The 24,650-nt window shown below is 37.9% G+C and overlaps 1 protein-coding gene across 1 annotated transcript in view; it reads right to left on the bottom strand.

Annotated features, from left to right (window-relative positions):
- Positions 1 to 10,924: 10,924 nt before the first annotated feature.
- The window catches only part of FAM135B (family with sequence similarity 135 member B), a 209,871-nt gene continuing 196,145 nt past the window's right edge, over positions 10,925 to 24,650 (bottom strand). The window contains exons 14-20 of the mRNA XM_065831691.2: positions 23,988 to 24,154; positions 22,663 to 22,754; positions 19,969 to 20,066; positions 19,519 to 19,670; positions 18,623 to 18,733; positions 15,628 to 15,741; positions 10,925 to 14,319 (exon numbers count right to left, since the gene is read on the bottom strand). Of these exons, the coding sequence (XP_065687763.1) occupies positions 14,114 to 14,319; positions 15,628 to 15,741; positions 18,623 to 18,733; positions 19,519 to 19,670; positions 19,969 to 20,066; positions 22,663 to 22,754; positions 23,988 to 24,154 (940 nt within the window). The 3' untranslated portion in view covers positions 10,925 to 14,113. The remainder of the gene's footprint in view (positions 14,320 to 15,627; positions 15,742 to 18,622; positions 18,734 to 19,518; positions 19,671 to 19,968; positions 20,067 to 22,662; positions 22,755 to 23,987; positions 24,155 to 24,650) is intronic.

The following is a 24,650-nucleotide window of genomic DNA, read 5'->3' as shown; positions in this document are numbered from 1 at the left end:
TCTGCACTAATTCAGTCTCTTTAGCTTTAAATTTGCCTCCTGACTTCTACAGTCAATAGTCCATCATGCACTGTCTTCAGTAACGGGCAGGGAAGAAGGTTGTGTTTGTGTTGGGGGCATAGGCTAGAAGAGAGAAATTGGGATATAACAATGATGGGAAAGGACACAGATTGCAGCTAGAGGTATAATTTACGTGTGGGAGAACTGGATCAAAGCCCAGCCATACGCACAAGCAGAATGCACTGTGCTTCCAGCTGTTTCGGAGGCTTTAGACCATACTCACTTTGGGCTATAGAGTAACATTTTACTAGCCTATCTACTTGTTTTTAGCACTCTAACCATAAAGAAAAAGAAACAAACAAACAAACAAACAAACAAACACGGACTGGCCCTAGTCAAGAAAAGCTCATGTGACCTGTTCTCTGCTTCACATCGCTCATGCCCACCATGAAGCTATTTGTGATTCACCCTGTGTCTCAAGGCTGTACATGCCTCTTGCTGTTGCACTCCCCTAAGAAGGTATCCCAAGGTTCAAACAGAGCTTTTGTCCCCTTACAGGCATCTGACTCTTGTCTTCTAGAGAATCTAGACCTGTCTTTCAAAGTATTGCTCTCATCTTACTTTGTTGGTCTAGGAAACCCTTGTGCCTCTGAAATGTACACTGAAATCTAAACAGTGTCTGGATTGTACCATAGATCTTTTTGGATAATGCCTGCTTCATCTTGGACACTCATGAAAACAGTTTGTGGTGCTTTTTCACTGGGAGTCCCTGGCACAATACTAGAATCTGATGAGGTTACAGTTTACCATATGGTACCACAATTTGACTCACAAGAATAATTTATATTCAGTACTTTTTTTAAAGAATGGACTGAAAATACTAATTTGGATCAGACACCCTAAAACTGGCATTGGTTTGGCCTTCCAGCATAGTTGTGCCAATGAGCCTCTCCTGACACTGACCAGAATATCTGCTTATCTGCTTCTCCTGATTGCTTTGAGGTGCATTCTGCCAAATTCCAGATAATATGCCAACTCCTGTAACATTACGAGGATGGAAAAATGACTTGATAGGATTAAGGTGAGGCCAATTAATTTTCTGCCTGTGAGAGGGAAATGTAATTATAATCAGAAATAAAAGGGAAATGCATTTAACCAATGCAATAATTATCCCCTCCCTGATGCTGGTGTCTTTGCCATTTGATATGATTGAGAAGTGAGTCAGAAAAAAAATCTGTCTATACAGAAACAGACACAACAATACAACCCTTTGTGGAGCACTAATCAGTTTGCAACATGAAGGCAGCAATCCCCTAAATTTTGCACTCTGTCCCTGCTTCTGTCCAGGCTTCCGCCAGCTTCTGCAATATTTTGGACTCTGTGAAAGACACCTTTGAACATCTCGTTTTCCACAAGAATTGCCTGAAATAACATAAAGATACACTAGTTAGGGTCAGGAAATTTCTTCTGGGACTGTGCTCTGCTTTGCTTCACTTCCTTTCCATTTCCCAACATAGATATCCAATGATGGATCCTGTCATACCACACTATATCAGTGATGGCATTAGCAGTCTGTAAATGCCTCTGGGGTAAAATTAAACAAATAGAGAGGGATATATCCTTTCTAACAGCTAAGTATAAAGAGATGTTTGTGTTGCTGATGTACAGCTGTGAATAATTTTAAGTACAGTTGTATTGTTATGGAAATTTGCGGGGTAAGACAAGAACTTATGGCTGTAGTCCCTGTCCATTTGACTGGACAAAAAGAAGAAATGTCCTTTCATTTTTCTGTTAACTGGTATAGCCACTGCCACAGCGGCATGAAGAAAGAGCAAACCCCCTCAGCCCCACTCCACCCATATCTATAACCTCCTAAGGACAGTGTGGAGCTGGATGTAAGGCAGTTCACATTCTGAATAAATGAGACCAGAGGAACTCAAGTCTACTTGTGAACTGCATTCCCAAAATGAGTTCTTAAAAACAAAAAGACCTAGAAAAAACAGTGTTCAAACATTCACTAATTTGCTACCTTCAAATTTTTGCTGCTTCAAGATTTCATACATTTAAGCGAGCAAAAAGAGCTTCCTGTTAAAGGGCTTTTAGGCCATTATTAGTACATTTAATAATTACTGATTTAGTAAGTCAGAGCTGTTTTGCATTCTTCAAACAGGACAGTCTGAATCACCCACAGTCCTTCATATAGCTCATCTATTCTATTGTTTCATTCTTGAGCATATTATGTTCTACTTGTCTTTATCACTATCATCATGTTTGCCCCTTCCTACACGGACAAAAGGAGTTGAGGAACTTTCTGTCCAAGTATCAAGAACCACACAAGGTACAGACAAAAGGAAGCAAAGATTTTATTGACATGTCTTTACACATAACACAAGCTACACAAAATGCCACAATAAAGCATATGTAGAAAAATAGTAGAATCATATTGGCACTGATGACTATTCATTATTATTATTATTATTATCATCATACTATTATACAGGTTTCATCATAACCATAATAAATAAGCATTAAAATTTCACAGTGGCATTATAAGCTTTACATTCATGATCTTGTTTATACAAGGGACCATGTCACAATTCTTCAGCTTTTTTTTTATGGTCATGATTCAAAGTAGTGGATTTAAAAATTAAAAGCCCTTTCCCTTAACTTATAAGGAACTGTCCACATTTATCCATTGACTTGATCCCTTGGAGAGGTCTGTGTTTGTCTAAAAAGACACTACTTTTAAAACATAGTTGACCAACTGGAAAACTGGCCTGAAAAAGAACTCAGGACATTCGCAATCTTCTCATGGTCTGACTGTGAGATGCCGTGAATGCTACTGGCTGCCATTCAGCAATATCCTTAGACTGTATACACTGCTTTATCAGGTTAATCCACTTGGGAATCTGGACCATTATATCAAGAGTGCATTTAAGCAGCATTTCTCGGGATCAGACCTTTAGTCAAGACCATTTGAATGCTGCTGAGTCAGAACCTACATTTCAAGAAAACTGACTAACATCTCTGTTTTCCCTAAAATGTCATGGAATTGACTCAACTTCATTTATTTCCACTTTGTGAGATCAGTTTTGGTTTTTCGATGTTCTGCTTAAGTCTTGATAGACGTAGTTAAAGAAAATTGAAGTGTATGGCAGTTGACAAATGTTCATTAGGGAAAAGGAAGTAAATCAGAGAGAAGCAGACAGACCACGTGTTGTAAATCTTGCCATCTTTAAAATAAATAAATAAATAGTACAGATTTTTCAAGCTCACAGCCTCTAATTATTGCCTCTTCTGTCTGATTTGAAATATAATTTGAGAGAAACATTACTGCCTCAATCAAATGCAATGAAGTCTCATTTAAAAGTACAACCTCTTGTGTCACAGGACAGAATCAGTTGTACTCATATTCAAACCACAGAAATGGTTATAATTAAAAATACCGTAGACTACTCATCTGCAAAGTTCAGCCTCAGTATCAAGTTACTGTCTCTAAATCCAAATTTGCAGAAGGTTGTACTTACTGTCACATGCACCAGTTATATCATGCATATTGCTTGCCTTGCACAATCAGCCTTAAAGGAAGTGCTTGGAGAATGATGTATCTCTGATGCATCACTTTGCAGCCTTTGTGCACAAATATGGGTGTGTTTACCAAGACTAGTATTTTGCATCCGTTACACATAGGTACAAAGGATTGGTAAGTCCAGGTGACAGCCTCTTGATTATTTATAAATTTGTATGAAAAATAAAATTGAATGGTTTGAAGTTGAAATTAATAATTTGAAATTCAGCCCAATAGTACTTTTCAGTTGTTTGTCTGAAAAAAATATATTATTTCTTTTAAAAAAACTTTTAGCTTTGTCCTTATTAACCAATAACTGTAAAAATATGCTTAAAGAAAACCACTTCCGGAGCTAATTAATTACAGGAAATAGTAGGTTTTAATTCCGAGGGGTATTTCCTTATCATTATAATTCTTTGAAAAATAGGATAAGGATCTTCTCAGAACTATGCTCCTGTATACTGAATTCTATTCCACATATCAATTGAGGAATGGTGAAGGTCCAATTCTAGGTCTTACCATGGAATTGAGAATTAATCTGGTAGTGTAAGGTGTTCCATTTGAATAGATACTGTACAACTGAGAAGTTATTGTTGATGACATTGCTAACTTTAAAAAGATGGAGCCTGATTTTGAGGGTTACAATTTTAATACACTTTAAAGAAAGTTTCATCAAGGTTTCCAAGACTCTCAAACGAAGATAATGGTTCCAGCTTCAAAACCAGAGTAATTATTCTTGTGCATTGCATACAGAGAAAGATATGACATCAAGGAAGACCTGCCTCACAGATGTGTTTGTTTGGAATATATAGACCAGAATTTTGTAACTTTGAGTGCCCAAGTGTGAATTTGCAGAGTGGAACACAGTGGTAAGAGAGAGGACAGGATTAATCCGTGTCCTTGATTTGCTTAAATTAGACACTCATTACCATAATCTCCCTCTGAACAAGAAAGAAGGACCCCAGCAGATCAGTCTTCCCCCTTAAGGCTTGTACTGTTCATTGAAGGTAATTCTGTATGAAGAGAAAGCTTAATTTTCTGACATCTGAGAGTCTCAGGTGCTGTCTAAGCATAAGCAGAAAGATGGAGATTGAAAGTCAGATTTTTTTTTTTTTTTTTAAGGTCTTGGGTAAATATTAGGGAATTTATGAAGAAGACTGAGGACTTAGTTTAAGACTGTGGTTAAAAAAAAACTTCAGTAATGCAGGGATTCATTGCTCAAGCCCAAGAAATGCACAAGTGGGTTAAACTGTTCAGCATTTAAGAAAACTTAATATTAGAAACAAATCCAAATAACAAACCACAAACATAAATTTCAATTTATATCTGAAATTTTTGTTTAGGAATGCACTGATCTGTGTTTTGATTTTGACCTGATACTTCTCCCAAACATGCAATAATATGCTGCAATTATTTATTTTGGTGAAGTGGATAGGGTTTGGGAAAATATTCTTTTTGCTTTCTCTGTCATTACTGACATACTGGTGGGGACATATTTCTGTCACATCATAGAAAGAGGAGGATTTATTCTGCATCTTTGCCTTCTCCCACCTGTAGTCTACTAGAACAATATCTGGCTTTTTGCTCAGGTGGAGAACCTAAAAGGCATGCGACAAAACATCAGTGTTTCTTCTTTCTCGGGAAAATACATAGGGTGGAAAATAAACCTGGAAAACACTACAGTGGAGTTTTGGTGTTTTGTTTGTTTTCCAGACATGCAGTCAAAAGGAGTACCATGGCTTGTCTAGACTGAGCTCCCTCGTACTTCTTAAGAAGATTAGATGGCAGAAAAAAGAAAAAGCTGGTTTCCCAAACTGGGTGCATAGTCAGATATATACAAGACTAAAATTAACAAGAAGAGTGGCCAGGCTGATAAATTATTGGTCTATCAGCTTAAAAATGAATGCTTGGTTGAAGAGGACGGATGTAAAGGAAAATTAAAAAATGGTGACAAGGTTCCTATCTCAGGAGATAGGGCACCTCTGTTTGACATGTTGCATTGACCATGGAAACCATGGAGGTGATAGATAACATACATCAAATTCAAGACTGCTTAGATAAGATTAGTTGATTAATGGTGTGCCAAGGGGTTGACAAATCACTGTACAAAACAATGTATCTCCTCTGATGACGTGGATGAAGCCAGCAAACTGCTCTTTCACCAGACTTCTGGAGGAAAACCCCCCAAAATGAACAGAAACCTATTGGACCAAACAGTCACCATCAGCCTTTAAGTATGGTATGGCACGCGGATGGGAATATACATTTATCACATATGGGACCACAACATACGTTACCTAAAGGAAAAGACATTTTCTACATGCATATGCATGTAGGTTATACCACACATACAGTATATATGTCATACATTAGCTACATTTTGCTTCTTAATTTTTACTGAGTGATGACACACCCCAAATCAGAACAGTTCCCACAGTCCCTTATTTAACCTTCCCCATGCATGCAGCTGATGTATATAGTGTTTCAGAACTGCCTTGACTTCTTTCTACATTTGGGAAGCATGCAGGTGCTATTATCCTTATAAAAATAGCAAAGAGTAAGTGAAGGACAGACGTATTTCTACTAGCACTTATGCTTTCAGGAAGGAAGGAAAAACTTCTTAATTCAGTTACTAGCAACAGCCATGAAAATTGAAATATTTCAGCACCAGAAGGTGTTGCATTCATTAGCATAACACCATTTATGGGAAGTAAAGAATAAGCAAGGCCATCACGGTACTCAAACCACCCACTCTAAAATAAAATGAGTTTTTTGAGACTGGACTTTTATGTGGAAGAGTTTTGTTTTGTTTTGTTTTTTTTGTTCCTTTGGATAAGCTCTTTGTGTTTGTAGCTGATAGCTTTCAAAGACTGAAAGGCATACTGGATTGCTATAAATTTAGTCCTCTTCACCGTGGCACAGTCTCAAATGTTCAGAGGCAGAAGCTTCTCGAAGATGCGCAGCTCCATGCATACAGCCAATGTACTTCTGGCACATATATGTACGTGTGCAAATCGGTTTCAGACAGATGTGGTTAGTTTGCTACACAGATAATAGGATCTTGCAGCACTTTGGGTGAAAGTAAAGAGTTGAATTTTCAAAAGCAGAGAAATCAAGTTTCAAGGTTGTAATAGAAGCTAATTTAGTCTGACCTTTTGCATAAGAAGAGTTTATACATATTTATTCTTTTTGCTTTTATCGTATGCAGGGAAGGCCTGATTCATCTGCATTTCAATCAGTGTAGACACTGATTAAACTGTTTTCATAAGCCTTTCTATTCAGTGCATGGATTTGTCTTAGGGAAGTGCATATGTATCATATAGTCTTACTAAAATAGAGAAGAAATGGCAGCAGTAACTCTTTCAAACCAGAGACTGTCAGGAAGCAGCATGTCATGGACCTGATGATCACAAGGTCAGTGATCACCCCTGTCTGCCATTCAAGGGTGGAGCAGACTCACATTAGGCTTTCTCACTATCTGTGCCTATATCTTACCAACGACTAAGGTCACCTCAAATAAGATGTGCAAAAACAGGAGGGAAACAGCATGGCAGTGTGCGTGCCAAGGGTGTGATGGAGGGCCAGATGTATCATGTGCAGAAAAAGACGTCCATAAATTATAGTGATATGCCATGGTCAGAGGGATGGAACACCTCTCATGTGAGGACAGGCTGAGAGAGTTGGGGTTGTTCAGCCTGGTTAAGAGAAGGCTCTGGGGAGACCTTACTGCAGCCTTTCAGTACTTAAAAAGAGCCTATAAGAAAGATAGGGACAGAATTTTTTAGAATGGCCTGTTGTGATGGGGCAAGGAGAAATGGTTTTAAATTAGATTCAGGCTAGACATGAGGAAGAATTTTATGCAATGAAGGTTGTAAAACACTGGCCCAGGTTGCCCAAAGAGGTGGTGGATGCCCTATCCCTGGAGACATCCCAGGCCAGGCTGGGCAGGGCTCTGAGCAACCTGATCTGGTGAAGATGTCCCTGCTCATGGCAGGAGGGGTTGGACTAGATCATCTTTAAAAGTGTCTTCCAACCCAAACTGTTCTATGAGTCCGTGATTATAAGACCTTCCTCATGGAATAAAAACACGTATAATAACAAGTAACAGAAATAAATTGTAGTTTGGGAAGTTCAAATTAGGTTTTTAAATTTAATTTAATTTTTTTTTTTTCTGCAGTTGGAAAGGTAATCCAGGGTATATGTACTACATTCATAACCAGAAGTTTCACGACTCAGCAAGACAAAGACGTGGCTGACCTTACCATGATGGTCACGATATCCTGCTTTGAACAGGAATTAGACTGGGAGACTTCCAGCTGTTCCTTATGAAGTAAAATATTCACCCCCTGTGATATGTTTGGATAGGTAGATAACAGCTTTTATATAAAAGGCTGAGAAACTTTACTGGAATGAATGTGCAAACACAATGTACCACTCCTGGATAAATGGAATGTTAGTGATGAATACTATTTGTAAATGCATGTTTGCACTGACTTCACAGTGTCTGGAGCAAACACTACCAACTGAATATTCGCTGTGGTAAAAACCACTCCGTGTGGCTATATGTGGCACTGTTGGAAGTATTGAGACCTTTCAGTTGATTTTGGAATGATCTGGGCCAGGCCTCTAGAACATTTTAAGTACAAATAATTCTATTTTTCTTTTTCTTTAAGAGGGCACAGCCCTCAGTTCTGTTAATTTAAAGAGATGTTAATCACTTACATGATACTTTTTTCTTTAATTTCTAGAGTTCTGTTCTCTGCAACCAGGAATGTCAGAGAGGAATGGAGAGGAGAAGGGAGACTTCCAGACTATGTATTTTTTTACACCAATCATTAATGGACTGATTTTTACTTCACTGATTATCTGTGCATACAGTTCTGTTATATTACATGATGTTCTCAAGACTCTGGTGCTATAGCTTGCCAGAAAGTTCTTGCATTAAAGAATAAGAATGGGTAGTCTGAGTTCTGACTTCAGTAGACATGGATTTATACTGATTTATACCTGAAAAAAATTTAATTATTAAATATACACTGGAAATTTGGGGGAGGGGTAAATAAATACTGAAGATTGAGCTAGAAGTTGTCAATTACTTGACAACATTCAACATCAAAATTACTGAGCATATGTACTGAAATATAATAAAACATTTCATAGGAGTTCTCCGTGGACATGACCTTTAGCTTCTAAATGACCAGCTGGAGTGAAATATGTTAGGTAGTTCTGATGATAATTTTTAAATGGAAATTTAAGTCCGCAATGAAAAACAAAACCATTCAGCTAGGCTGACACATACTGGCAGGCTGAGATTGCTGCAAAGTGCCCCATGACTATTCATTATACAAAAAACTTTCATGGGATATTTGCATAAACCTCCACAAGGGTCTAAACCTGTTATTTAAAGTTCTCGGCTTTCTCCTGCATCACCACTTAACTATTTCAAAAGCAGAGGTAGGAAGGAAGCAGAAAGCACCAGAAGAACCTACAAATTCTAATGAAAGCTTTGACTTGAATTCCCAGTTTTCACATCATCTCATGATAGCTTTCTCTCTCAAGAGTGGCTGGGAACAGTGAAGAGGATGGGTCAGTGAAGTGCTTTGAAGCAAAATAGTGCTCAGCATTTCTGTTAGTAATTTCCAAAGCTCTCTGCTAAGCTTTCAAGCCTTTAGAACACAATCCTTTAAGTAATTTTAACTTCCTCTATTGTCAGTGGACAGACCTGATTTTGGAAACAAATTAACAATTTTGTTAAAGAGAAAACTGTCATGCATTGGAGGCTTGGAAAAGACACATTTCCTGCTAAATTTTAAAGGACCCCAATACATCCCTTCAGTGTTTGCTTTTGACCAAACTGTACAGTCAAAAATTCCACCTACGTATGAAAAACTGAAGAGCTAATAATTAGGGATGTCATCTAATCCATGGATCCTGGGCTTCTACATTTTTTTCTATCTCTTAGACACCCAAAAAGTGACTCTTACAGTAAGTTCCCTGGTCAGGGAAGAGAGGTAAGTAACCCTGAATCCCACCAAAACAGAAAACAGGATTACTCTCAGTAGTACCTACCTCTCTTCATTGACTACATAGAGAAAGCAATGCTTTTATTTTAGTAGAATAAATTACTTTTGCAACCAATTTTTAAGCACAAAAACGGTGATGAAATTAGACAGGCTGAATTATATCATTGAAGTAGATACATCTCAAGAGCTTTCTCCAGGTTTTATGCAGGTCAGAAAGTAACTGTTACAAGGAGATTAAAAAGCACCCCTTTGAAAATCCTCAGCCCAACTGCAGAAAGAACTAGCTCTTCTGCCCCTCATCTACTCACAATTTGTCACTATTGCAATTTCTTTCCATCCATATTCAAGAAACAAATCTTCCATTTCAGGCGAGATTAAATTATTTCAAAAGTGAAGCTCAGTGGGCTCTAAGAGTCCCAAAATAGTGGAAAAAAAAATCCAACTATTAACAAAGGCATGATACCCACTGAATTGCTATAAATGAACTGTTTTCAAGTGCTACATTTTTTTTAAACTAGTTAATACCAATCTTTTTAAATGCTTTAGTCTTCTTATATATAATTTTTATTTAAAGATTAAATAAAGATTGAAAACAAGTCAAGGCATCTTTGTGTCTTTTCATCATGACCTTCTATGAACTTGTCAATAAACTGAATAATTTTCTTTCTTTCTTCCAGAATTTCTGTGCCATTCCAACCTAGATAATGGTCACTGAAAAGGAAATGGCTTCATGGTTCATTTCAAAGAACAATATATCTTTTAATTCTGTGATTCTGTGAAATTCATCCTTGTTGGTGCACCTTCCTGTCCTCCTTCCTTCCCCCCGTCTTTGTCCCTGTCTTTCAAATTCCTGAGATCCTCTGTCTTTGCTGCTCTTTTCCTACATATGGGCTGCCAACTTTCCTTCGGAGAACTTACTCATCTGGGCTATAGCCCAGACTTCATCTTTAACCCTGGAAAACCTCAACAGCCAAATGCACTTTATTTTTTGAGCCAGAAGATCCTCAGTGCTGGTTGCAAGACTTGTAGATGCTAACAAAACAACCCTATGCTGCTGTGTTTTTTTTTTTTTTTAATTCATATCTTAACAATCTCACAGAGGAGGAGTTTCACTTCACATACAGCTAACATAAAGCTCAGAGCTGGCTTTGGCCATTGACAAGCTATAAAAATGTCATGGTTGTCCCTTCTCTGTCCAAGTTCTTGAAAAACTGTGTCACCTGCTGTGAATGTGGGAGCTTCACTTAAGAATTTAAGCACTGAGCCATAGATATATCAAGCCAAGAGGAGCTTGTGCAGTTTGAAAGGAAATCCTTGTCATAATACCACTACAGTGTGTGAAAGGATAATAAATTAATAGTCTGAAGGTAGAGACAGAAACAAAGACGCTAACAATGCAGTCATTTTGCTATTTTTTGCTATTTACGAGGGGAATTCTTACCGTATATTTCCCTACACATATATTAATCAAAAAAAAAAAAAAAATAGAGGATATTCTGAGAACCTTAAAATGAATGCTCAGCTAGACTATTACCATCAATATTACCCACAATGTTACAATGTTCTACCAGCATAAGCAAGAAAAAAATCTGTGTCTCATCATTTCACAGGAATGACACCCCGCAGATTTTTCTGAGGGTTCGTAGAAGCTCTTTGTGATACCCCGCAAGGAGTAAATTATATGAACCTAATCCAACTCCACGTACAATCCAGCTCCAATCGTGAAATCAGACTCTGAGTCATGGAAGAATATTGTACGCATAAGAACACGGAAACCTTTACGTATGTTTATCAATCAGTCAGAGCACTGGTAGCAGTAGAGAATGTGAGCTTGAACATACTGAAATCCCCACCAATTTCTGCAGGAGTACAAAAGAGACCTTTTTACATTTCCTTTCCCTCACAATCACACAAACAGAAGGCTGGGAATGCTGCCTGATGTACAAGGAAAGGTAAGAAACCAACAAACTCAATATAAGAAGATCTACACTGGTATGTTGTCAGACTTGGTACACTTAGGATTGAAAAAGTTCATGTGTGAGACCTTGAAAAAAACACACAGACTGTACACATACAGACATACACATGTATTAGGCATGTATATATGTGTAAACTAACTTCTCTCTTAATGTTTTTCAAAATTTTCTGTTTGCAGACTCCTGAACATTTTCTAGAAGAGAAGCAGACCCTCATACAGCACAATGAAGCTTGCTGATGGTTGGAAATTGCTGTACTTTCTTGTTTGTCACATATTTCTTGGAAGTCCATGTCTGTGGTTCAAAACCACTGCACTGTATAACAGCTTCACCTGCGTGTCCCATTATATTTAAAATTCTGTAAACAATTTACCAAGGAAGAAGTAAGCTCTGATATGTAAATATAGCTGCCACTAAAATGTTGAGGCCAAAAAGCGATGAAGTCTCCCTAAACAAGAAGTGGGAACCAGTTCTTGATTCCTGACAGAATTTATTTGTTAACGGGGTAAATCCAGATTTTAGTTTTAAACTGTCAATTTATAAAAGGGAGGTGGGGGGGGAAGGAGGTAAAATAGTTGCTATCTAGTTAATTCAAGTACTTGAGGTAATACTTACTATTTAAGAAGCTTGTTAATATTGAAACACATCATGTAACTGTTTCTATAACATTTCTGCCCCTTTCGGGGGCAGAATATACTTTCCTATTTTCAGGTGATTTGAATGCCATCCCTTTCTAAGTTTCTTCTTTCTCCTTTCTATTTTAAAAACACATCTACATTAGCAAACCGTCCTTGTTCTTCAGCAGCCTTAACCAGTTTGCTCACCACTCTTGTTGAATTAATTCTATGTAAGTTTCCCTCTTTTCTGCTTTTGAAAAATCTGATTTGACTTTTTACATGTACAAATACTTCTCTGTGATTGTGGGGTGGGTTTTTGTTTGTTTGTTTGTTTGTTTTTCATTTTTTCACTCTCTTATTTCAGAAATCTCAGTTATCTTCATCTAAAGTTACTGGTGAGAGTCTTGACAACTGAAATTACCTTTGTCATTTTTTTTATACTATTTGTTGCAAGATACAGAATGCTGGTCACTTATGTTTCAAAATAAATTACATTTGCATTAAAATTGCATTCCTTTTGAAGAAAAATAATTGTGAAGAATTATTCAGTTTCTCTTTTTTGAAAAAAAATGCTGTGACACTGAAAATTTATCAAAATGTTATGAAAATGTATAGAAAGTTATTGAAATTGGTCACTTTAAATCTGATAACTATTTCTGATAAAAATTTAAATGAAAAAAAAAAAACGAACCACCACCTAAAAAAGTGAAAAATGCCTTCTTTCCCAAACCATTAAAAACAATTTGGATATCCTTGTATGAATAAAGATTTAAATGTTTCAATCAGCTGTCTTCATATAATAATTAGGTCGGTATGTGGCACTTCAAATGGGCACTAGTAGAGCATTAATAAAGCATTGCAGAGGAGTCTAAGAAGACATCTTTATCTTTTTTAAGCTTTCAACAATCGTTCAATCTTTACCATTCTATGTTTTCAGTATTTTTTTGTTTGTATTTGTTTGTTTGTTTGTTTGTTTAGTTGGTTTTTTTTGTGGGTGTGGGTGTGTTTTGTTTTGTTTTGTTTTTAGGTCTAGATTTTGAATTTCTTATCAGAACAATAAATTAAAAGAAATGTTGCGGATAAATGTACTTAGATACAAATGTAAAAGCAAAAATTGTACCTCTAAGGTTATAACAGGTACAATAATGATCCTCTATAAATGTAAACAGAAGAAATGTTAATAGATGCCACTGTTATTTTACAAATGATCCAATAGACTCCTCTTGGTTTGGCAGCTTCTAAATCAAACAAAATTCTTCCCGACATAAAGTTTTTGTTTGGGTTTTTTTGTGTGTTTTTTTAAGACAAATATCAATATTTCTTCATTCTATGTTAAATATTTCACTCCTTTCTATTATCTGAATGTATGTATGTTACAAATTATTACCAGTTATGGATCCATCCAAATATTTTGTCTCAACAAATGGAAACATTGAAACTTTCATAAAAGTTTTTCAAACTTCTCAGTTCATCACAAAGGAAGTTTTAACCTGAGTTCATATATGCTTGTTTCCTCTTGCTTTAACTACCCCAAAAGTGCTCTAAATGTATAGCATTGTTAACACGGAAATAAGCATTAAATCAAGGACAGCCAGGTTCCTGGGTTAATATTCAAGAGAAACTGGAATCACATTGGTCCAATCACGTTTAGAGAATTAGCCTTCTTATTCTGATTCTGTACTTCAGAAGTGGCTCATGTCTTTATGCGGACAAAGAACAGAGAAAATGAAGAGGAATATTTATTTCTTCCAAAAGCACCAATATTTGGAAGCTTGAATGCCTTAAAGCCATAGCACTTCATTCTCTGAAACAGAAATGCAGAGTTTGAAAGTCCCACCTGATCTCATTTCTAACACAGCATTATTTTGTCTGAGGGATCCTTCTCCACTTGATGAAAAGGTTTGCCTCTGTTACCCTGTACTTCAGGCACTATTTGAAGTAGTTGAGTCCTGCCACGAGGAAAAACTTCTCCAGGAAAAGTTCAGAGTCCAGCACGGCAATGTGGGCAGCCCGGCCTATCAACGTGTTGGCCGTGTTTGGCAGAGCGTGGAACACGTTGTGTCTGATCAAAGTGCAGTCCTTTGCCTCAATCAAAGGCTGGAGCAGGTTGTTAATCATTTCTGCATAAACAGGACCTGCAAAAGAGTTTACAGATCAAACCTAAATGCCGAGCCTGCCAGATCCTCTCTTTCCTTCCTGTATTGTTTATTTATAGTCGTAATGAGAAGGAAAATAGAATCAAGGCCAAAATTGCAAGAGATAGCAGTCCATTTCAAAAAGTTGCAAAGTGCTGGGATGCTGTGAACCTAGCGGAAGCACTGGCCATCTTAAGAGGTCTACTGAAACTACTAGCATGAAGAGTGGGATACTCCCCAACATTTAGTCTAATTTCCCACGTGGCAGAAGAAATTGCTTTTGTTTCTTCAGGGGAAGAGGGCTGGACTCAAATGGCCTGTGAATTCAAATGTGAAAAGGGTCTGGCAAGACACAGAGATCCATTCAGGTTTCTCTGGGGAATCTAATGCAGGAAGGACATCATGTAGATAGTTGAGGAGTTTATAGGGCAAAAACAATGTCTCAGGAATCTTGTGCTCAGAAATGATCTACACTGAATGTAGATCCAGCTCCTGCTAGGTCAAGCATCTCCCTGAGAAACATTCACCAGAAGGGAGAGTCAGAAAATTACCTTTAAATTAATATCTGAGCTGGGATAAAAAGAGCTGTAATTTAGGTGAGATGTGTAAAGGCAACTATGTTGGTTATTGGGCCTGGGTGTCTCTTTCTACTTTCAAACATTAGCTCTGTTTCTAGGTAATCACATATGAGAAATGGGTATGAAATTACACTGAACATTATTTCTGGAAATGGTATCAAACGGAAGCCATGAAACATTTTATAAAGGAGGGAGACTGCTAATAACAAAAGCAATACTTGGGACAATACACACCCTAATGTCACAGGAGGGCTAGGCCTCTGAGAGCACATATCTTGATGTGCTCTACAGATTTCATTAGAAACAAATATTAATTTAGGTCTGTTCCTTAAAGTACACGGCAATCATCCAAACACTATTAAAAACAAAGGGAAAACCCTCTGACTTTGGATGTGCTGAGAGATTTCATTACGTGAAACAAAGGTGAGCCAATACTAGTTAATCAGTAAACTACAGAAAATTAGAATTAGAGGGAAGGAGAAGAAACAGAAGAAACCTTTGATTACGACCTGATTTAAATTTGTTTTCTTCAATCAAAGAGCTTCTTAAATTATTTTGTTTTTAATTGATTTCAGTAATTTCTTGTGGGAAGAGAACATTTTTTCCTTTTCAAATAAACATTTGAGTTTTCATCATGCTGATGAAGAACCCTTCTAACGCAATGTCCTCAATTACATAAAAACACAGTTCCTCAAAAGCTTTGTAAATATAGAAAGGATCTCAAACATACCTGTGTGTCTGTCCTTAAGGGCGTTTTTGCACATTTCTATTCTTGCTGAATGAAAAGGTACATATCTGTCTTGGGGTGAGGCCACTAACACAACATTTTTAAAGTACTGAAGACCTGTGGCAAATGCATTAAATACATTTATCACAATGATGCACAGCAATGAAAATACATACAGTGTCAGCATGACTACTCCATGTTCAAACACATTTGAAAATCTACAGTTCAAAATAGATGATAATAGTTAAAACATGCAACACAAGCTTAGAGTCTTACTAACTTAAACTCATTTCTTCTGCTTCTGCAAACTTTGTTACTTATCACCATTCAAACAGGTTAATTGCAGTCCAGAAAACAAAACAAAAAACAAAAACACAAACAAACAAACACACACACACACAAACACACACACACACAAACACACACAAACACACACAAACACACACAAACACACACAAACACACACAAACACACACAAACACACAAAAAACCCTACCTCTGTCAATAAGAAGAGTGTTTTGTTAAAACCTTAATCTTGTAAACATTTATGCCCCCAGATTCAGTATGCCATCTCCCGTTTTCGAATCAGGACCTACCTGCTTCTTCAGATTTTTCGCCTAAGCATAGACAATGTTTTCACTTTAAATTTCTGCTTTTGTAGGGACAACACCTTCGTTTATAGCCTGTCAGATCTCCAGCCTACCAAGTTAACAAACTATGGCATCCAGGCAGGTTTGAATGTCTGCAGAGTAGGAGACTCCACAACCTCCCTGGGCAGCCTGTTCCAGTGTCTGTCACCCTCACTGAGAAGAAGTTTCTTCTCAAATTTAAGTGGAACCTTTTGTGTTCCAGTTTGTACCCATTACCCCTTGTGCTATCATTGGTTGTCACCAAGAAGAGCCTGGTTCCATCATCGTGACACTCGCCCTTTATGTATCTGTAAACATTAATGTGGTCACCCCTCAGTCTCCTCTAGGTGTTCATGCTCCTGCAGGGGGATTGGACTGGATGATCTTTCAAGGTCCCTTCCAATCCCTGACATTCTGTGATTCTCAGCACATGCTTGAGAACTCTTTGCTTCAGAATTTATAATGTGAACTTCATGTGTAGACCCAATTTTATTCAAACATGTTAGTAATAAAGCAGATATCAAATGTACTGCACAGAAATCAGAGCCAAGGAATCAAACGGAATATCCAAACAGGGAAATTCAAATAAAGCCAAGATACAATAACTTCATATCATTGATTATGCCATGTGAGACAGTGAGATTGAGTGCACCATCAGCAAGTTTGCTGACAACACCAAACTGTGGTGAGATCCACAGCCTGGAGGCATGTGATACCATCCAGATGGACCTTGACAGCCTTGAGAGGTGGTCCTGCGCAAAAGTTCAACAAGGACAAGTGCAATGTCCTACACATGGGTTGGGGTAATACCAAGTACAAATGCAGGCTGGGTGGAGAATGTATTGAGAGCAGCCCTGAGGAGAAGGACTTGGGCATGTTGGTTTGTGAGAAGCTCAACACGATCCAGCAATGTGCGCTTGCTGCCTAGAAAGCCAACCATACCCTGGTCTACATCAGAAGAAGCATGACCTGCAGGACAAGTGAGGTGATTCTCCCCTTCTACTCCACTCTCACAAGACCCCACCTGGAGTACTGCATTGAGCTCTGGGGCCTCCAAGATAAGAAGGACATGAACCTGTTGAAGCAGGTTCAGATGAGGGCCATAAAGATGGTCAGAGGGCCTAGGGCACTCTCCTATGAAGACAGGATGAAAGGGTTGGGGTTGTTTGGTTTGGAGAAGAGAAGGCTCCAGGGAGACCTTATTGTGGCCTTTCAGTACTTAAAAGCAGCCTACAAGAAAGCTGGAGAGGGACTTTTTACAAGTGCAGGTAGTGAAAGGACAAGGGGTAATGGCTTTAAACTGAAAAAGGGTAGATTTAGATTAGATGTAAGGAAGAAATTATTCACCACGAGGGTGGTGAGGCACTGGAACAGGCTGCCCAGAGAAGCTGTGGATGCCCCTTCCCTGTAAGTGTTCAAGGCCAGGCTGGATGGGGCTCTGAGCGACATGGTCTGGTGGAAGGTGTCCTTGCCCACGGCAGGGGCATTTGAATTATTAACAGATCACCTTTATGGTCCCTTCCAACGCAATCTATGCTATAATTCCATGATTCTATGATTCTTTGCAGTGTGTTCACAAAATTATGAAACAGCTGTATGTCTGTCAGACTAAGAATTAAGAAGTTATATTTGTCTTAACGCAGTCTTTGTTTCCTATTAACAGTGTACCAAAGTATGAGAAACAAATTAAATGTCAAGCAGTGACCTTGCGACTACATACTTAACACCAATTTGCTCACACACTACATGAAAAATAACTCTTAAAAGAAAACATTTGCTTGAACAGAAGGACTATACTTGCTTTCTTTTCTCAAGAAAAGCCTGATTTATTTCATTTATTCATGACAGACTAAGGAAGAGGTAAAAAGATCTCTATTTAGACTTCATTTTTCCAATATGAGGCCATACATCTTTCTCTGTAGTACAAAGGTGTCACAATAAACATGAATAAAATTTGCTCTTCATTTCAGAGTCGTATTTCTTCGAGGCAAGAGGTGTTAAACTTAAAAAAAAAAAAAAACAGTAAAAATATTTTTCATATAGTAGCATAAATTAAGCAGTGATAACCTGTCAAGAACAATATTTCTTGCTTGCAGAATATAAACTTAGATGCATGTTTACTACAGCATGGAGGCCTTATTTGATGCTAACAGTTTAGTAAGCATATTCACTGATAACTGGCAAAGAAAAAAGTGCACAGATAAAATAGATATTAAATTTTAGACAGAGCAGCCTTTCATGAAAGCAAGATTGTTTAAAGATCGTGAGCAAAATGTACATTTCCTTTACTCCCTGGAGGACATGGAAATCCAGCACACTCCTTTGGAATAGCCCTTGAGATTTAAACAGCCACATCAAGCCTTACTCACCCGTTTTTTGGCTGAGCTGATAGAGGAAACATTTGCGCAGATCTGCATTGTCCCTGAAGGTCAGTTGCAAAAGTGACCCTGACTTTTTCAACTTCTGCATGAGCCATAAACCTAGAATGAAAATCAGTACATATTTTTATCCTGTATGCTAATTATCAGCCCAGGGGATTAAAGACATTTGCCTAGTGGATAGCACTGTAACTCAATGTAAGTTTTTTGTTTCCTCTTATGTTGCTATCAACAGGAAGAACAGTCTAACAGTCTCACTGGATAAGGGTAATGGTTTTAAACTAAAAGAGGATAGATTTAGACTAGACAGAAGGAAAACAAAATGTCACAATAGGGGTGATGAAACACTGGAAGAGGTGGGTTGCCCAGAGAAGTGGTAGATGCCCCATCCCTGAAGACATTCAAGGTCAGGTTGGATGGACCTCTTAGCAACCTGATTTGGACTCATTGAGGTTGGACTAGATGACCTGTGAAGGTCCCTTCCAACCTAAATTATTCTATGATTCTATGATTATCCATGTCATGGTAGCATGAATATTCAGGAAGGCTTAACTGTGGGACATTCCATTCCCATAGCACTGTGTCTTTGTCAGCCTTGGAGATGCCTCTTTTTAAGGCAGCATATAGAGAAGTACAAGAATACAGTGGAACCACACTGCTGCACACCTTTGGCTGTTCCAGGGAGCACTGAGCTGGACTTCCTAGTAGATACTGAAAACCCCTCTCATTGCATTTTTTTCTGTGTGGGTTTGAAGTCTTTGGTAAATATTTTCCACAACCTCAGTGTACAAATCATGTTATTACAATTTATTATAGCTCCATGTGTTGTTTTCTCATGCACTCTGCCATGGACTACATCCAGTCATAGCTTTTACATCAACTCTTACCTGTACTAACCAAAGTACTGTTGTTGTAAAGGGTTCCCAGGTGAGGCCCAGAGAGGGACAGAAAGGTGTGCAACTTGTTGAGGTAATAGCGAAACCTGGGGCGAGTTAGTACGGATCGAATGATGACATTACCAAGGGAATGCCCAATAAAACTGTTGGGAGAAAAAGAATTACATTAATACAAAAATCATTTGTATTTTATTTAAATTAAACCGAAGGGTGGAATAAATTGCTCTTGAGGGGACTCTACCAGGGATTTCAGTGACATCCTTTAGCCACCATTTCAATTTTTTTCATCCTGATAGACACTCTTCTATCTATAACAATGTAAAAATTCTTCTCACTAATTCAATGGCTTTTGACACAGGGCACTTTCGGAAAAACTAATTTCACTGAATATTGCTCATGTAACTCAAACTGTTACAGACTATTAACTATCAGAACACTTACCTTATTCGGGATATGGAGAGATTGTACAACTGGATATGCTGAATAATTTCATCCAATAGTCGGTCAGTCATTGTATCAAAATCAGCAAAAGTGTCAGTCTGGTGAAATATGGAATGAGTTGGTGAATTAATATATACTGCACTTATTTAAGACTGATGTTATATTCAAAGTAAAATACAAGCAGAAACATAATAACTAGTGCAAATTTTCTTTTTACATGCTCAAATGTGAAGGATGTTGTGTTTTTTTTTCTTTTTTCTCAGTCTCCAGGTCCTCTAAAAATTTAATTTCATCCTTGAAAACAGAGTAATGAAGTTTCTCTTTCAGTTTCTTAGCAAATAGCTGCCAACTAATACTACAAACTTACTCAAGACAAGTATTTCTCACATAGCGTCAACAGTAACAATACCATGGTTCAGTGCGGATCACATAGCTTTCATTGAAACCTACGTGGAAATTCACTGTCCTCAGTGAGCCTGTAGGTCAAGTAAGGCAAAATTTTCTGTCATAGAGTCTCTTTGACTCTATATTGTGACCTTTGGCTTCCAGAAGACAACCTGAGAATTCAAATTAGCACTAAACTAACCATACACTTTGTAGGGCATGGAAACAGGGCCCTCTAGAAGACAACTCCTATTTTAAGGGGATTAAATTACCTCCTGTGGTTGCTTCTCTTCCTCTACCAACTGTGCCTCTAACTTTGGCACATCATGATAGGATAAACTCAGACCTACAATTTATTAATAGTAGGATTAACCATATGAGGCTGAGTGATTCCAGTATCATAAGTATGATCTTAAAGCAGCATGACTTGACACTGGTGAGAACTCCAGTGCTCAGCCACTCTAGATTCCATACTCTGTACATGGAAGAAAAGCTTTTGGAATTTAGGATTTGAAAGATTAGTTTGATAAAATAGTTTAGAGCATTAAACACTGATATGTGGGTTGTGCTGATGCTAAGGATGTAATCACAAAATTATTTGCCCACCTTAATGAAATACTCTATGTTTGTTACTCAACAGTTCTCAGTAAGAGAATGAGAGCTAGAGCAAGACAAGCAATTTATTGCTTGCAACATTACTGCCAGTTGTGATACAATAAAACAAATAATATATTGTCCAGTCTATCCAGGCAATACAAAAGGACTCTAAATCAAATTCGTAACTAATGAGATGCCACAAAAACAATAATCAAATGTTGAAACAGCTATTCAGAAAAAACATATTAGTAATTAATGCTTTTGTGACACAACTGATCTTGCTAATTGCAGCTCTTGCAAAAGAAAACATGACCATATTCACTTTGCAATACGGACTTAAAATAAATGTTCTCATAAACTACAAACAGCCCACTAACCTTCTGCCTGTTTGTTTTGTCTGCATTGATAATTAACGATTTCCTCCAAGGCTCATTATCCCAAATCTTTCAGGTTGTTTAAAAGAGGAAAAATATCAGCCTGACCATTAATCATACATAAAATACACCAAGTGTCATATTTCACCTGGTTATATCTCCATCCTCCAGTATTATCTCAGCCTGACTGAGCTTGTCAAATGCATAGCAAATTAATGCCTTAAAAAAATATTTGTATTTTTCTCTATAAGGAAAACTTTAGCTAAATGACTGATTTCTTGGGTCATTTTCATGTGTTTCTCAGATCAGGGAAAAAAGGGTGACAGAATGCTTTATGGTACCCAAATAGCCATCAGACCACATGGATTCTATTTTCAGTGCCATGGGAAGTTCCTCAGCTTCCCAGAATATAAGATCACTAAAGTTCCCATTATGGGTTCTGGATGATGTTAAATAGTGATGTTATAAGATATTTCATTCTCTGAAAACATGAGAAGAGGCTTTAATGCAAGTCTGAAATGGTCTCCTCATTATTTTCATACTGCTTATGTTCACTGTGCAGTTCTGCTGCTGACAGAGATCTGCACTGGAAGGTGGCAAGTTCACAAACTGACACGAACTGCCACTTCAAAATATAAAAGTTGTTGAACAAAGAAGGTTGGAAAGTTTTGACTCAAGTTTATCAGCTGCTCATGAATCAGAATAATGTTTCTGACTTGGCACCACTAATCCGTAACTTGTGCATAAAGTTAGGCCTCCATGTCATAAATATGGGTTCATTGCAGAGCAAAGCACAGAATTCATTTCTGTTTCTCAGCCTAGACTAGCAATGAATTTTTCTGGCCAACGTTTCTTTACCATTCAAGGAAATAAATCTTGCAAACATTGCAACAGGAGAAACAATGCCTGATGCAGCAAAAGAAGCTGACAACACCTGCTGGATATTCTATATCCTCTGAAGAATTTAACATCACTAAACTTGCTGCTTTCTGGTGGTGTTGTGCTGCCTGGAATGCAACAGGCAGAGGCATCAGGCTGCTAAGTTTGCCAGCCGACAGTATAAATCAATTTTCTTCTTCTAAGGTCTAGTCATATAAGTGCTAATGTCATTGCCTTTGACTTCTTATGCTACAAATATTTTCTGGTGGGTTTGAACACCCTATCAAATCAGACAGGGACAGGACCAGGCCTTGGCACCAAATACTGCATGAAATTCCTTGAATTCCCTGCTGCTTTTGGTCCATTCAGCTGGTGAAAGGGCTTTGCTGAAGGCCCTGTTTCACTGATGTCAACAACTTGTAGCAGATCGAAAGGAAGAGAGAAATTAGGTCTGTATTACCTGATTTCTTTCAGACATTAGGAAGTCCAGTTTTCCACCAGGGAGTCCCAGTTCTATAAAAGTCTTTACCAGCCGCAGATCTGCACTGTTACCTAGAAATTAATGGTACTTTACAAGACGTAATTCTACAGAAGAAAAAAAAGAAACTAATATAGAGCAAATTCAATACATCCGTCTTCCTATAAACCTTGAGGTCAGGGAGATCTTGCTGAGTGCTGCTAAGACAGCTCACCACACCAAAGCATCATACACTGAGACAGTGGAAAACCAAGAATACCCACAGCCTGCACAAGGTGAGGCTGGACCTCACCTCCTGCTGCTGGGGACTGCAGGAGTGGTGGGGAAGAAAGGGCAAAGACCAGGCCCAGAATAACTCTCCTCCTATTTGCTGAACAGCAGAGGTAAGCCAAAAAGCTGAGGTCGATCCTTTCACCCTCATGGCTGCTGAGGATCCCAGGGGACACTACATCCCTGCCAGGGACTTTGGCCTGTGTCCCGAGGGATAGGGCTGCACCTTCAAATGTGAAATAGCCTTTCTTTGTGTATTCATAATTAGAGATGCTGTTGAAATTAGCTTCCTAATATATTGAGACATTCCCCCTTCCATACTATGGAATTCCAAAGTCTTCTGAAATATTTTGTTGGAAAAGGAGGTACCTCCACTTCATGAAAAGGACATTACTTGCCAGATGGAATCACAAACCATCCTTGCTCAAGCCAGCATTTTTTTTCCACCTTTCTGAGAATGTCTGAGATTTCAGAGTCTCCACCCCTCCTTCTCCGTTGTTTCAAGGTTAATGTCTACACGTACCCATTCATAGCAATAATTTGTCAAAGGAATTTTCAAGTTTAACATATCTGTTTCCTACTTAGAAAACATGCGTGTAAAAATTCCTGGCCATGCTTCCTCTGCAAGGAATAAAGATTTTTATTTTCTCATTTTCTAAATCTGGCCACTATCCACCCTATAACAGTGCTGGGGGTGGGTTAATGTTTTCATCATGGTGACATACTGCAAAACAACAAGCATGTGTGGAAAGACAAGGAGAATTACTGTAACACATTCCTCTGTACACAGAAGGACATGTACTTCAGTGTAGAATTCTGTTTAAAAAACAAAAATGTCAGGCACCCATTTCTTAAAGCATATATTTAATATTCTCCTAGATTCTTTATTGTAATAGACTCAATAACACAAGGATTAAATACTTAGCTAAGATAAATACTTTCCTTAGATTCTCCATTCTTTCATACTCGCTGAACAGCTACCTTTCTTTTAGATTACACCAAAATGACCTGCAAACAGCAATTCCTTCTGGCCTTACCATCCAATCCATGGACACAGACAACCAGGTGAATTCCATCTTCCAAATTTTCCTCCTCTTCCTCTGGTGGAAAATATGGGATATCAGAAGCTAGTACAGATAAGTCACTGTACAGAAATCCTTCAATCTTCATTTCTTTTTTAAATTTTTCTTTGGCCTGATAAAAACTGGAAAATACATTAATTAATCACAATAGAACTGGGTGTTCAACAGCAAACCTTCTAACCAGAAATGAAGAGGCTGGTATTTGCAAAAAGTTATGTTATCAACTTTCAAGTAGAGAACTTGATACTATTTCTTACATATTCTGATTGAGAGAAATCAGGATGCAAGGAAGAAAATCTGCTTTGAGTGATTTGTCCACATAGAGATAATAGCTAAAGCCCATTAGCACCTCGCACCCATCAGAGGAATGGAGAATTTACAAAAAATAATTTTCTGGTGGCAAATAACAATGAGACTAAGATACAGAATTAGCAATTTTGCATTTTAACAATGTCATCATCCTTATAGATACTGAAATGCAAATTGTAGCATTTTGCTAGTGTTGGATGCATTTATAGACAGGTAGAAGGAGTTGTCCACATTCCTCAGAGTGTATCTACCTCAGGTGGTAGATATTTTTGGTTTGGTTTGGTTTTGGGTTCTTCTGAAAATACCCTA

This window comes from Patagioenas fasciata, chromosome 2 (assembly GCF_037038585.1).
Source record: "Patagioenas fasciata isolate bPatFas1 chromosome 2, bPatFas1.hap1, whole genome shotgun sequence".
Taxonomy (NCBI): Eukaryota; Metazoa; Chordata; class Aves; order Columbiformes; family Columbidae; genus Patagioenas; species Patagioenas fasciata.
This window is presented reverse-complemented; position numbering and strand designations above follow the sequence as displayed.